The sequence below is a fragment of the Ictidomys tridecemlineatus genome, chromosome 3, assembly GCF_052094955.1.
Source record: "Ictidomys tridecemlineatus isolate mIctTri1 chromosome 3, mIctTri1.hap1, whole genome shotgun sequence".
Lineage (NCBI taxonomy): Eukaryota > Metazoa > Chordata > Mammalia > Rodentia > Sciuridae > Ictidomys > Ictidomys tridecemlineatus.
In genome coordinates, this window is record NC_135479.1 from 77,989,846 (window position 1) to 78,003,572 (window position 13,727).

General features: G+C 41.4%; 1 protein-coding gene across 1 annotated transcript in view; it reads left to right on the forward strand.

The window, feature by feature from the left end:
* Positions 1-13,727, forward strand: part of Col6a5 (collagen type VI alpha 5 chain) — a 137,993-nt gene that overhangs the window by 35,552 nt on the left and 88,714 nt on the right. The window contains exons 2-4 of the mRNA XM_005326998.5: positions 4,191-4,289; positions 6,143-6,742; positions 10,359-10,991. Coding sequence (XP_005327055.2) covers positions 4,220-4,289; positions 6,143-6,742; positions 10,359-10,991 — 1,303 coding nt within the window. The 5' untranslated portion in view covers positions 4,191-4,219. The remainder of the gene's footprint in view (positions 1-4,190; positions 4,290-6,142; positions 6,743-10,358; positions 10,992-13,727) is intronic.

The following is a 13,727-nucleotide window of genomic DNA, read 5'->3' on the forward strand; positions in this document are numbered from 1 at the left end:
ATTGGACTGAAGCTTCCTCCAGCCAAACCAGAACTCGGCATATTCGCTTTTCGTATACTTTACCCTGCATTATAGGACAAACTGGTTTTGGTACTGCTGCCAAACCTCTTTCCCTCATCTGTTTCCTCTCTGGGTTGACCCTGGGGGATTTGGAAAGTCCCTCATTTGCATTTCTCCTTTCTTTTTTTTTTTTAATTTATTTGTTTTAATTAGTTACATATGACAGTACAATGACCTTGACATATCATACATTTGAATCACATGAGATACAGTATCTCAATTTTCTGAGTATACAGGTTGCAGAATCACATTGGTCATGCAGTCACATATACACACACAGTAATAATAATGTCTGTTTCATTTTACTATCCTTCTTATCTTCAACAACTCCTCCCCTCCCATCACTTCTCTCTACCTAATCTAAGGTAGTGCTATTCTTTTTTTTTCTCACATCTTCATACATGTATTTTGTATAATAATGAAGGTCTCCTTCCACCATCCATGCAATTCCCTTTCTTCCTCCCTTTCCCTCCCACCCCTCTTCTCAGTGTAGAGGTAATCTTCTTCTCATGCTCTTCTTCTCTTCCCCTTTTTGAGTCACCCCCCTTTTATCAGAGGAGACATGCGGCATTTGTTTTTTTGGTGATTGGCTAATTTCACTTAGCAATTTGGAAAGCAGTATGGAGATCCCTTGGAAAGCTGGGAATGGAACCACCATTTGACCCAGCTATTCCTCTTCTTGGACTATACCCCAAAGACCTAAAAACAGCATACTACAGGGACACAGCTACATCAATGTTTATAGCAGCACAATTCACAATAGCTAGACTGTGGGCCAACCTAGATGCCCTTCGATGGATGAATGGATAAAAAAAATGTGGCATATATACACAACGGAATGTTACTCAGCACTAAAAAATAATAAGATCATGGCATTTGCAGGCAAATGGATGGCATCTCTCTTTTCTTAGCAAAGTTAAAAAAAAGGCATCATTTGCATCTCTCCTTTGCTTTTTGCAAAAGTGGAACGAGGACTGTCCACCCAGCCTTCCCTGCTAGAGTAGGTTCCCCCCCCACCTCCCACCACCTCCACCAGGACTTGTTTAGACTTGTTATGACTTTGTTACATAATTGTTAAAACTTGTGGAGTTTGCTTCCAATTTATAGGCCGTTGCTTTTTCAATCTCAGTTCACTCTAGACATGGCCTTTTGTTCTAGAAATGCCTGGAGTTGTTACTGTGTGAGGTTTGATAGGCAGTTGATTAGCAGTGGCTGGATTGATGCAGCTTCTTATTACCTCCTAAGTAATTAACTTGATTCAACAAAAGTTTCTTGAGAACCCACTATAGAGCATGCCCAGAGCTAGGAAGGTGGGATACTCCTTCGACAAGCTGATTGATTTTTGAGATTGTGTGTGTGTGTGTGTGTGTGTGTGTGTGTGTGTGTGTTACTGAGTAGGGAGGAGAATAAAGGAGTTAAGGGAGATATTTCAGTAACCACAGAACAAGGAAAAATGAGGTTAAATGTCAAGAATCCTAAGAGGACAGACTTCCCAGACCACGAAGCTGGAAGGGGAGTCTGGACATGTTGATGGATTTAGGGGTGTGGAGGATTGCATAGCCTCTCTGAGGTGTTTTGCCACGAAAGAAACAAGAGAATCATGAAAATCAAAGAAAGCAGAGCTACGTGGCACTCACAGCATGGATAGACAGCCTAGGAAAATAAGACTGGGCCTCGTTGGTCGTGTTGATGAGAAAACTCAATCAATGTGCCTTCCAGATACTCTTAGACACGGCCCGAGCAACAGAGACTAAGGCCTAGGCTTTAATCTTGAACTCTGCCTCCTAGGCCCACTCTGTGACCTTGGATGTCCCTCTACAGATCTCAGCTTCTTAGCTGGAAACCAGTAGGCTGCGTGTGTGTGGTCTAAGGCCCTCACCAGCTGGAGGTTACATTTTCTAAAGTTGTATCCTCTCTCTGTGGGAAGTTCACATTCTGGCCAGAGCCGGGTCTTGGCCTGTCTGTGGTACTTTTATACCTAGTGAAGGATGGATGAACCAGGGAAAGTGCAGGGTGAGTGCAGGGGAGAAGGGCACCATGGTGGAGGACAGAAGAGATGATCTAACCTTTAGTTTTTAACCATATTTAAGGATTTATTGCTCCTTTAGCTGCATAGCTGCAAAAAGAGAGAGAGAAAAAAAAAGAAATTAAGTTTGGTGGTTTCAGCATGTTATTTATGTTGTTTTTGAGTAGGGATTTAGCAATGTAAACCTCTAATAAACTGTTTACATACATTTTTTTTCCAATCCAGTGGGCTCAAGACTTATACTAACGCCTTGCTGTATTATTATCACTAAGTAATTTCCATTTTTCTTCAGTGTCGGAACCTGCCAGAAGGTTGCAAGCTTTATCGTGTGTCTTTTTTTTTTTTTTACTTTGCTAAACTAAGCTTTTTTCTTTTTCCTCTTGCTTTACCAAGTCACTTTAAGACTCCATACCATATGTTACAAAACAGACTGCCCCATAGGAAGTGTGGGGATTGCCATTTGGAGTGTGTGTTATTTATCTTTACAGACATTTATGACCAAAGAAATGTAATCGAAAGAAGGGAGATGATTATTCATTATTCCATCAAGACCCTCCTATTTTTTGTTCCTCCTGGAAAGTTTTGTTCCCCAATGCTTGTGACTGATTTGCATGTGATGAATATCCCCACAGGAAACAGCACGACCAGCTGGTTGCTGCCTAGCATTCAGAGTGTGGAGACTTCGGGTTCCAGAGCCCACTGACAGTGGGCTCAAAGTTGATGCTAGGTTTTATTTTTATTTTTTTTAATTTTTTGATATTAGGGATTGAACCCAGGGGTGCTTAACCACTGAGCCACATCCCCAAGCCCTTTTTATATTTTATTTAGCGACAGAGTCTCACTGAGTTGCTTAGGGCCTTGCTAAGTTGCTGAGGTTGGCTTTGAACTTACGAGCCTCCTGCCTCAGCCTCCTGAGTTGCTGGGATGATAGGCGTGTGCCACCATGCCTGGTCTGATGCTAGTTTTGAATTCCCATTCTGACTCTGAGGGTTTGAGCACTGGAAATTGTGAGAATGAGTGAGTTGGTTCACTTGTTAGCTGTTTAAGCTTGGAGCTTCTAGAAGCTCAAAGTCTGTTTTAGGGGCTTTTCTACCTGAAAATGACAAATTTAATTCCTATAAAGTATTAGCTGTTGATGCCACTCTCTGCCTCCAGCTTAACATCCATCATGGCATCAAAGAATCAGAGAATTTTAGTCAGGAGGAGCCTCAGAGATGCGATTCAACCCATTTCTAAATACTAGAACTGCCACTCTGAAGTCTTGGGACCTCTATGGTCAGAAGTTTCAAAAGAACTGCTAGAAAAATCAACTCTAGAATAAAAACCAGCCCTTATACCTTTGGTATCTCATTTAAGGCAGATCTATTTTTGAGTATTGGTCATTGTGGCCTTTTTCTTTTTTTTTTTAAATGAACAACAACTCTGATTTGGTGGAATTTCTATGGCATTTAATTTTTTCATGAAGATATCTGATTGATTGTGAACTATGTGGAGAAAGATGATGAACTGAATTTGTAAGATTGGTTATAACTGTGAGAGAAAAGTTCTCCCAAGAATTTAATGAAGAAAACAGGGGTAGCTGTTGGCTCTTTTGAGCTGTTATGAACATATGCAATAGTCCTGATCAACATAATGATAGGGGGAATAAAAACATGACTGTGTACATTGTGCAAAGATGTGGATTTAATATAAGGATTGTGGTATAGTGGTTAAGGTTGGGGGCATGGTAATATCCTTGTCTGGTGAAGGAAGTGTCCTAGATCTTCCAATTATCAAGTCACCTGGTGCCTCAGTTTCCCTATAGTGTGCTATAATAATTGTGCCTCTTTATAAGATTGTTGTGAGGATTAATTTAGATGACACTTGTAAAGCACTGAGAAAGGTACTTGAGTCATGTTAAGGGCTCAACAAGCTTAAGCATTATCTATTTTCAACAAACACCCCGATTACTTGATAAAAGACCTTGGGACTTCTTGACAAATACTTGTTTACAGTGTATCCATTCACTCCAATTATTCCAATAGTTATTTCCTCATGTTCATTAAGATTTTTCATATTGCAAATATATACATTTGTAATTTTTACCTATATATATATTTTTCAGAATAAAAGCAAGAAAACTCCATTAACAAAATGAAGATTCAGCTAATCATAGTTGCCCTAATAATCCTTTGGACTGAAATATTGGCAGATCAGAGCCCAGGTACTAGTATATTTTATGTTGATTGTTATTTGGGAAAATAAATATGTCTCATCAAACCTAATTTTAATAAACAGAAAAGTAAATAATTTATTTGCTGAAAATCAAAGTACATGGCATTTGTTAGTAGTTGTAGTATGCAATAACAAACAAACTTAATTTTCGAAAGATGGTACAAAGCCGAGGCAGAGGGATCATAAATTATGGTACATGTGGCTTGAAAAACTTTGATTATTCATTGACTTGCTTAAGTCTCAGTGTTCCATATCTTTATGAACACAGTCAATCCAAAATGTTTATAGGTCAGTTTGAATTATGGATGAAAGTAGAAGAAAAGGAACCCTACACAGAAAACATTCTTAAGTATTTTTGGGGCCAAACTATTGCCTGCTTTTCCCCCCAACCCCAAACATGAAATGTACAGGTTGGGCATCCCTAATCCAGATGTTCTTAATCTGAAATGATCCAAAATCCAAAATGTTTTGAGCTCTGACATGACACCTAAGTAGAAAATTCCATACCTGACTTTAAATGACAGGTTGCAGTCAAAAATGCAGGCCCACTAAAAATATTATGTAAAAATTCCTCCAGATGTGTGTAAAAGGTGTATATGAAACATAAACAAATTTTGGATTTAGACTTGAATTTCATCAATTCCCCTTAAAATATCATTATATACTTGCAAATCCAAAAAAAGAAAAAAAAACCCAAAACTTTAGAATCTGAAATACCTCTGGTCCCCAGCATTTCTACCAAGAGTTACTCAAAGTGTATGTATATGGAGTATGAAAGGTATGTTTTTCTTCTCTCCTTTAAACAGTTTAAAGAAGTATTTCCAACCCTGCACTGTGCCACCGTAAGATTTTATGATGAAATTGTTGGACCTTTCCCATCATATCATTAGTTTTAGGAGCTGAGGTAATTGACAGAGGCTGCTGACACGGACACTATTAGTGCCTCCCCATGCCCAGATTCTAACCCTTCCCCAGCTGCTGTCAATATTACATGCAACAGCTGCAGCTGCCACTCACTTTCTGATTTTCCCAGAGCCTCCTTACCTAAGGAATTATGCCCATACCCTCTGCTTCCTCCTACTGATTTCTGGGGTACATAAAAACTGGTCCTCTTTCCTTAAAGAGGGAAAACTCTGCAGTAATGTGTACTTCTGAGTCACTTGCAGACCAAACCTGACCAGACCAGACACACCCTTTTACTCCATTCCTGTCTGATCCTGCTTACACTACTTGCCTCTGTTGAAGCCATCTACCTGAAGTCTCTGCCTCAGACTCTGCTACCAGGCTGTCCAACCCAAGATATATTCTTACTCTATGCTCTTTGCAAAAACTGCTGTTAGTTCTCAGACCACTTTGGAACTTTCTGGGGCTGGTATCATTATTGTTTATCCATTAGTACAGTGTTAGAATTTGGTGATTTAGAACTGAAAAAGAAAAAGTCAGGGCTGGGGATGTGGCTTAAGCGGTAATGCGCTCGCCTGGCATGTGTGGGGCGCTGGGTTTGATCCTCAGCACCACATAAAATTAAAAAAAAAAGATGTTGTGTCCACTGAAAACTGAAAAATAAATATTAAAAAAATTTCTTTCTCTCTTTAAAAAAGAAAAAGGGGGGAAAAAAAGAAAAAGTCAGTTTTCTCTGGCATAAACTGGAGCAAGAAAAATCTGTTGGCTAACTTTACAAAAGTCCTCTTATATGACATTTTAGCAAAAACAAGCACACTTTCTTTTCTGTTGGACTTCTGGAAGACACTTTCCTTGGTATTTTGCTAGACCTATAAATGGTGGACTAAAATGTAAAGGTTGAGCAATAACCTTATTTTTGTTGTCTTTGGATTTTGATAGGGCCAGGCCCTGAGTATGCAGATGTGGTGTTTCTGGTGGACAGCTCTGATCACCTGGGAGTTAAGGCCTTCCCATTTGTGAGAACATTCATCAATAAAATGATCAACAGTCTCCCCATCGAGGCCAACAAGTACCGCGTGGCCCTGGCCCAGTACAGTGACATGCTCCACAATGAATTCAACCTGAGTACCTTCAGGAGCAGGAACCCCATGCTGAACCATCTCAAGAAGAACTTCGGGTTCCTTGGCGGATCCCTGAGGATAGGAAACGCTCTTCGGGAGGCTCACAGGATCTACTTCTCTGCACCTACTGATGGAAGAGACAGGAAACTGTTTCCTCCTATTTTGGTGGTCCTGGCTTCAGCGGAGTCCGAGGATGATGTGGAAGAGGCTTCGAAGGCCCTGCGGAAAGATGGGGTGAAAATCATCTCCGTGGGGATGCAGAAGGCTTCCGAGGAAAACCTGAGGGCCATGGCCACATCTCAGTTTCACTTCAAACTTCGGACGGTCAGAGACCTCAGCATCTTCTCCTCAAACATGACGCAGATCATCAAGGATGCGACCAAATACAGAGAAGGAGCAGTCGATGTTGATGTACAAGGTAAGGAAGCCACATTGAAGTTCTGGAAGTTTCTGCCTCTGCTCATATTGTTTTCTCTGACAGCCTTCTTACAGCCCAATAACTCCTTTGTCATTAAAATCTCAACCCTATTCTCTTAACCTCTTATGTCTTTTAGGGTCTGACAGTTCCTTCCTTGTGAACACCTGTGACCGCTGTAATTCCCACAATTATCCATTTCTGTTTGCCCTGTTCCCCAGCAACGGACTGGTAGTGCCACAAGGGCAAAACGGGCAACTTGTTCTCATCTCTGTATTCTTTGGGCTTGGAAAATGAGCTGGTGTTCTATTCCTTAGTGAATGAATACATGAGAGTCTTACAGTTACAGAAATAAGATCCTTGTCTGTTTTCTTTCCCTTGTGGTCCTGGTTCATTTGAAGCACTCAGTAAATACCCATCAACTCATGTCTAGCGGCACCCGGTGGGAATGGTAACCTTAGAATGAGACTTGTTAGCCCATGCTCCTGTTTTGCATTCAACCAAGCAGAAGAGGGATACAAGTTGTGCAGTCGTGTGACACTGTGGACCTCAGTCTTGAGCTGTGTGGCGGCTCATCCCGCTCTGAGCCATTTTCCCCTTAGATGTTAAATTTCTCTGATAAAGCCAGAAGTTTGACTTATGAGCTCTCCGAGTCATAGGATCATCTTATGCCGATATCTTCATGTTTAAGACACATTTTTTCCCCACATTTTTACTATACCAACTGGTATAGTACAAGGTAGCCTGAACTCAAAAGATCAGGACAATGCCATTATCTGGCTCTGTGATCTAGATGCCTTTCACCAGCACCCTCATTTGTAAGATGTATGAGGCGGTAGGCTTGGAACTTCCTTCCTGGTCTACCACTCCTTGTCCAGTCTCATAGCCACAGCTGTGGGCTGATTGTCCCCCTACCCCAGTCAGACCACAAAAACTTTAATAACAAGTAGCCTTCATGAAATTATTTCCTTTGTATTATTATGTGATCAATGCTCAGGACACCAGTTGTCTTCACATTGTTTAGATATCTAAATTGATGTTGGCTTTTGCACTTTCAAATATGACTTTCAGTGTGCCCTGGGAATTGACATCCAGCTGGAGGAAGGGGAAAAAGATGGAGAAAGATCAACCCGGGTCGAGTTTTAGGGGCTGAGCCTGGTGGAGGATAATACTACTTCTGCTCGTAAGCTGCTGCCCATGCCTAGCTGCCCATTCCCAGCTCTTGGGAGTGGTAGTGGTAGTTCACTGGTCAGATCTTCGTTGCATGGCCACATCTAACGGCAAGAGAGGCTTGAAAATCAGGTCTAGCTCTCTGCTCAAGAAGCAGAAATGGGCCTGGTGTGGTGGCGTAATAGGCCTGTAACCCCAGGGACTCTGGAAGGTGAGACAGAAGAATTGCAAGTTCAAAGCCAACCTCAGCAACGGGGAGGGGCTAAGCAGATCAGTGAGACCCTGTCTCTAAATAAAATACAAAATAGGGCTGGGCGTGTGGCTCAGTGGCCAAGTGCCCCTGAGTTTAATACCCCCCCCCCAAAAAAAAGCAGAAATGAGGTTTGGAAAGAATCTAGAACACTCTCTTCACAGTATTGCCCTTCAGGTATTGGGGAGTACATTTTCCTTCACTCCCCACTTTGGGGAAAAAAATGTAGAAGCTATAGCAAGTCCTTAGGGCATATAGAAGAGATATCCCGTGGCCTTCCACCCTGGGGACAAAGGAGACCCTCTCTGAGCTCTCTGAGGGCAATGGGGCTCTACCAACTACTTAAAGATTATGTTTCTATCACTACTTCTAACTCACCTCACAGCAGGGTCGTACGACAAGATATTGCTTGGCCAGGTCCTGTCTTTGCCTTTTGGAGATTAAGATTTAGAGATTAAGAGATTTATAGTCAGGAAGGTCTGGGTTCAGACCCTGGGCTTGTCTGCCTCAGACCTTGAATAAGCTTACTTAACCCCTGCACTTCAGTGTCTACCTTGTAACACGAATGAGGTGACTTGTATGGCATTTGGCATGTGATTTACTAGTATCCGTAGTAACAACTGTTTGCAAATAAATAATAACCTGAGGAGGTCATACTGGGAGTCTATTTTACTTGACCGTGTGGGATTCAGAGTAGATTGGAAGACTTATAAGATAGTTTTTAATTCCACCACCAAGATTGTTGACCTCTCACCAGGTGCCAGGCACTGAAGGGATAGAGATAGTAAAACATGCCTCCGACTGCTAAGATCAGAGAAGCTAAGGGGTAGTTTGTTAGTGAGATGAAGCTTATCTCTTGGCTACACTTTCCACAGTGGAGGTCTGTCTGTTCTTGGAGTGGCTGTGTATGTGAATATGGCCCACTGTTCTTTAGAACCCAGATTCAGAGAACCAACTGCTCATGTGGCATTTCCTCTGGGATGCTCAGTGGCATCTGAAGCTGAGTAGGTCAGAAACAGAACTCTTGAGTCCTCTCTATAATGTTCTTCCCACTCGCTTCCCTAGCTTACAAAAAGACACCCCCACCATCCACTCAGTTGTTCAGGTCAGAAGCCCAGGAAATTTCTGTTTCTGCATATGCTGTCAACTCTTGCATCCAATTTGTTCAGTGTTCTGTTCACCTTCTCAATTATGTGTCAAAATGACCCTGGTTGTGCGTCTTAACTGCTTTATCCTTTCTAGAACCATTATCTCTTTCTAGAGCCATTGTTTTTTTTTAAATTGTTATTCCTGAATTCATTATTTCCCTTCAATAATCAGAAGGACACTTAAAAGATTTGAACTGAATCATGTGACTCCCAGGTGATCTGGGCTCGTCTCCCTCTGACCTCGTCCACCAATGTTTCCACTGCTTTCAGCCGCTCTGGGCTTCTTGCTGGTTCCAACCATTTGGTTTTCTTCCTATCAGAATTCCTCTTTCTTCAGATTTCCGCATGATTGAATCTTCAACCCAAATGAGTTCCTCTCAGAGAGGACTTTTTTTGACTTCTTCATGTGTGAATTAAGTTAGAGTCCCCTACCATTCCATTTCCCCAGCATAGTTGCTCAATAAGGTCACCTGTTTTATTTCCTTTCTAGCATTTATTACTGTCTGAAATAATATATCTGCCCTCCCCTTCGAATGTGAGCTCCCCGAGGTCAGAGATGTCACTGATAACTCTTGCCTGCATCCCAGCTCTTAGGAATGGTAGTGGTTCTGGTGGTGGTGGTTGTATTGGTAATGAAGGTGGTGGTCTAAATGCAGTTGAGTATGGCAAGGCTGGTAGTGATGATGGTCACCCTGATGGGGGTGGAGGTGCCAGTGGGGATGGTGATCATGCTTCTGGTGGCAATTATACTGGTAATGGAGGTGGTTATATGGTGGCTTCCATAGAGATGATGGTGAATGTCGGGTGTGGTAGCAAAATTGGTAAGTAGCATTCTTTAGATAGAGGGAAGAGCATATGCAAAGCCTCTGAAGTCAATGACCTTGAAAGTCTTGTTCAGAATTTTGAGCTTTTGTTTGCTAAGATAAAATATTGTTCTGCATCTGTCATAACTCTATTTTCACTCAGGCCTTTTGGAAATCAGTAAAGTACCTGTCTTACTCTGGGCTAGTGTTTTATCCTAATCATCATACTTTTTTTTTTCTCTCCATAGTTCCCTTCCTTACATCCTGTCAGAAAGATTCACTTGCCGACCTTGTGTTCCTGGTGGACGGGTCACTTGGGACTCAACAAAATTTAAGAGACCTGCAGAAGTTCCTGGAGAACATAACCAGCTCCTTAGATGTGAATTCTGATTGCATGCGGCTTGGACTGATGAGCTACAGCACGAGGGCTGAGACGATTTCTTTTCTGAAATCCAGCACAACCCAATTTGAATTTCAGCAGCAAATCAGGAAGCTTTCCCTTCGGGATGGGAAATCCAATGCTGGGGCTGCCATTGAGCAGTTGAGGAAGGAAGGTTTCTCACAGTCCAGTGGCAGCAGAAGGGCACAGGGGGTCCCTCAGATTGCAGTCCTGGTCACCCACAGATCATCAGATGACGAGGTGCATGAGGCTGCATTGAACCTTCGGCTGGAAGGCGTAACTGTGTTTGCTATGAACATCAAAGGGGCTAACAGGACTCAGTTAGAAGCAATAGCATCTTACCCTACAGAAGAGACAGTTTCCACCTTGAACTCCTATGCAGCATTGGAATCTTACAGTAATAACTTCCTGAAAAAGCTCCACAATGAAATATGGACCCAAATTTCTACTCATGCTGAACAAATTAACCTTGACAAAACTGGTATGTTTTTTAAAATATGTATTTCTTATTCTATAGTAAACTGAAAAGTTGCCTAGTGTTGGGGCAGGGGTGAGGATTGAACATAATTGGATAAGGGAGCTTTTGGAATAGTGGGAACCAAAACCAGATTTGGGTCACGGTTGCATAACTTTGTAAATTTACCAAAAAAAATCATTGAATGATATACTCACAATGGATCAACTTCATAGCAGGTAAGTAAGTCATGCCTCAAAAAACATGTAAAAAAAAGTTGTACGTGTTAACTGTAAAATATTTTAATTGTGTGAATGGATATAAAGAGGAAAGTAAAATCACCTGCAATCCTATCTTCAGATATTAACAATTATTTCTCTTTTATAATAAGATATAAGGGGGAGGTACTGGAGATTGAACTCAGGGGCACTTAATCACTCAGCCATATCCCCAGTCCTATTTTTTATTTTATTTAGAGACAGGGTCTCACTGAGTTGCTTAGTGCCTCACTTTTGCTGAAACTGGCTTTGAACGAGTGATCCTCCTGTCTTAGCCTCCTGAGCCTCTGGGATTACAGGCATGTGTTTAGTCTCTTTCTCTCCTCACTCACTCTGCTCATGCATGCACAGACCCATATAATACAGTTGTAAAAATTATATATCCGTGCTCCAACAGAACATTCTGGGATGATGCAAATGTTCTCTAGGTGCACTGTCCAATAAGGCAGCTGCCAGCCACCTGTGGTTTCGGAGCACTTGAATAGTGATGGAGAAACTGAATTTTATAAATGTAATTTGATTTTGATTTATTAGCCATGTTCAGGGTCTGTTGTACTGGACAGTGCAAACACACACAGTTTGGTGACTTGTATCAGTTACAATCACTTTTGGGTATGACTAAGAAATAAATCAGAGTAAAAGTAATTGAAATAGGATAAAATTACTTTCACTGCTTTACAATAAGTCCAGAAATCGGCAGATGAGTGGCCATGGTACACCTCAGTGTTAGGGACCCCTTTCTTTTCCTGTGATTTTTTTTCCTGTGTGTGAGACCTTTATTCCAAGGATTGTAGTCCAAGACAACAGCTGCAGGCATCATGTTCAGCGGACAAGAACAGAAAAGAGGAGGAAAAGTGAGATGCCCTCCTCCCTACCATTCTTCAAGGATATTTCCAGAATTACACACACATTTCTGCTTCTGTCCCCTGCGCCAGAAGTTGATTATATGCTACACTTAGTTGTAAAAATGGGACCTTGGCAATATTTGGTCTTTATTTGGAGTAGTTGAGTATATAAGTAAAAATATGGAGATTCAGTTAGCATAGAGAGAATGGCTTTTGGTGGTAACCAGTATTTTCTGCCTTACCTGCTGTTTTTTGGTCTCAGGGATTGAACCCAGGGGGACTTTCACTGAACCACATCCCCAGCCTGTTTTATATTTTATTTCGTGACAGGGTCTTGCTAAATTGCTTAGGGCCTTGCTAAGTTTCAAAGGCTGGCTTTGTACTTTTGATCCTCCTGCCTCAGCCTCTTGAGCGGCTAGGATTACAGGCATGCCTGGCCCCACTTTTTAAATCAAATTTACATCACAAACTTTTGTCTATTTCCTTCAATATTATTTTGCAATATACTTTTTAGGTTGGCGATAATATTCTGTTGTATGGATTTACCATAATTTGTGCAGCATATCTGAAATTGTGGGGTATATGGGACAGTGACAATGTTTTGCTCTTGTAAAAACTCTTGTACCTATATTTTTATGCACAATCACAATTACTTCTCCACATTTTGATCTTTAAAAATTTTTTTTTCTTTCATCATTCTAGCCAAGGACATCCTAGTTAAGATGCTTTGTGAATCTGCTGTAGTTTACTGAGCTCTTTCCAAAGGTGTATGCCAAGAGAGACTTGATAAGACTGAGCATATCTAATTCTGAGATATCTCCTGCCTTCACGCATTTTTTTTCTACAGATAAACTGTTTTTAAATAATTAAAAGTAGTATTTGGCAGCACTCGCATGGAAAGGAATTGCCATCTTCAAAGGCACAGGGGAGTGTGAATTTCCAGACACTTCTGGCTCAAGTGGCAAGCAAAGAAGATTCTAGCAACTCAGCAACAGCCCTCCCACAGACACAGTGTTTGCTAATGAGAGTCAAAGCAGTAGGTGCCAGCGTGCACAAAAGTGACAAGAGATTTCAGGGGATGTAGGCAAAGCACCAACAGTATCTGCTATAAACTTATCAGCCTGCTAAGGAGCTTGTTGATAATTTAGTGGTCCAAGCCTCATGCTAAACCTAATGAATCCATCTCTGAGGGTGGAGTTTGAGCACGTGTGTGTGTGTGTGTGTGTGTGTGTGTGTGTGTGTGTCTCACTTGGGTTGAACCCAGGTGCACTTTATCACTGAGTCACATCCCCAGACCTTCTCCTTTATTCTTTAAAAAATTTGAAACAAGGTCTCTAAATTGCTCAGGCTGGCTGTGATCTTACTATCTTATTGCCTTAGACTCTGGAGTTGCTGGAATTACAGGAGTGTGATACTGCAGTCAGTTGGGCAGCTGTATTTTTGTAAGCTCCCTAACAAACTCATGCTAGGGAGTTAAAAACAAAACAAAACAAAAACCTTCCTACCTGGTCCAGAAATTTGCTAAGGTCCAGAAAGTGATGGCCGGTTTTCCAGTTTTAGAGTGATCAAATTGCAGAAAAACAACCTTATCTGACTTAGTCACTGCTTTATCCACTACATTTGGCACATTGAGGATATTC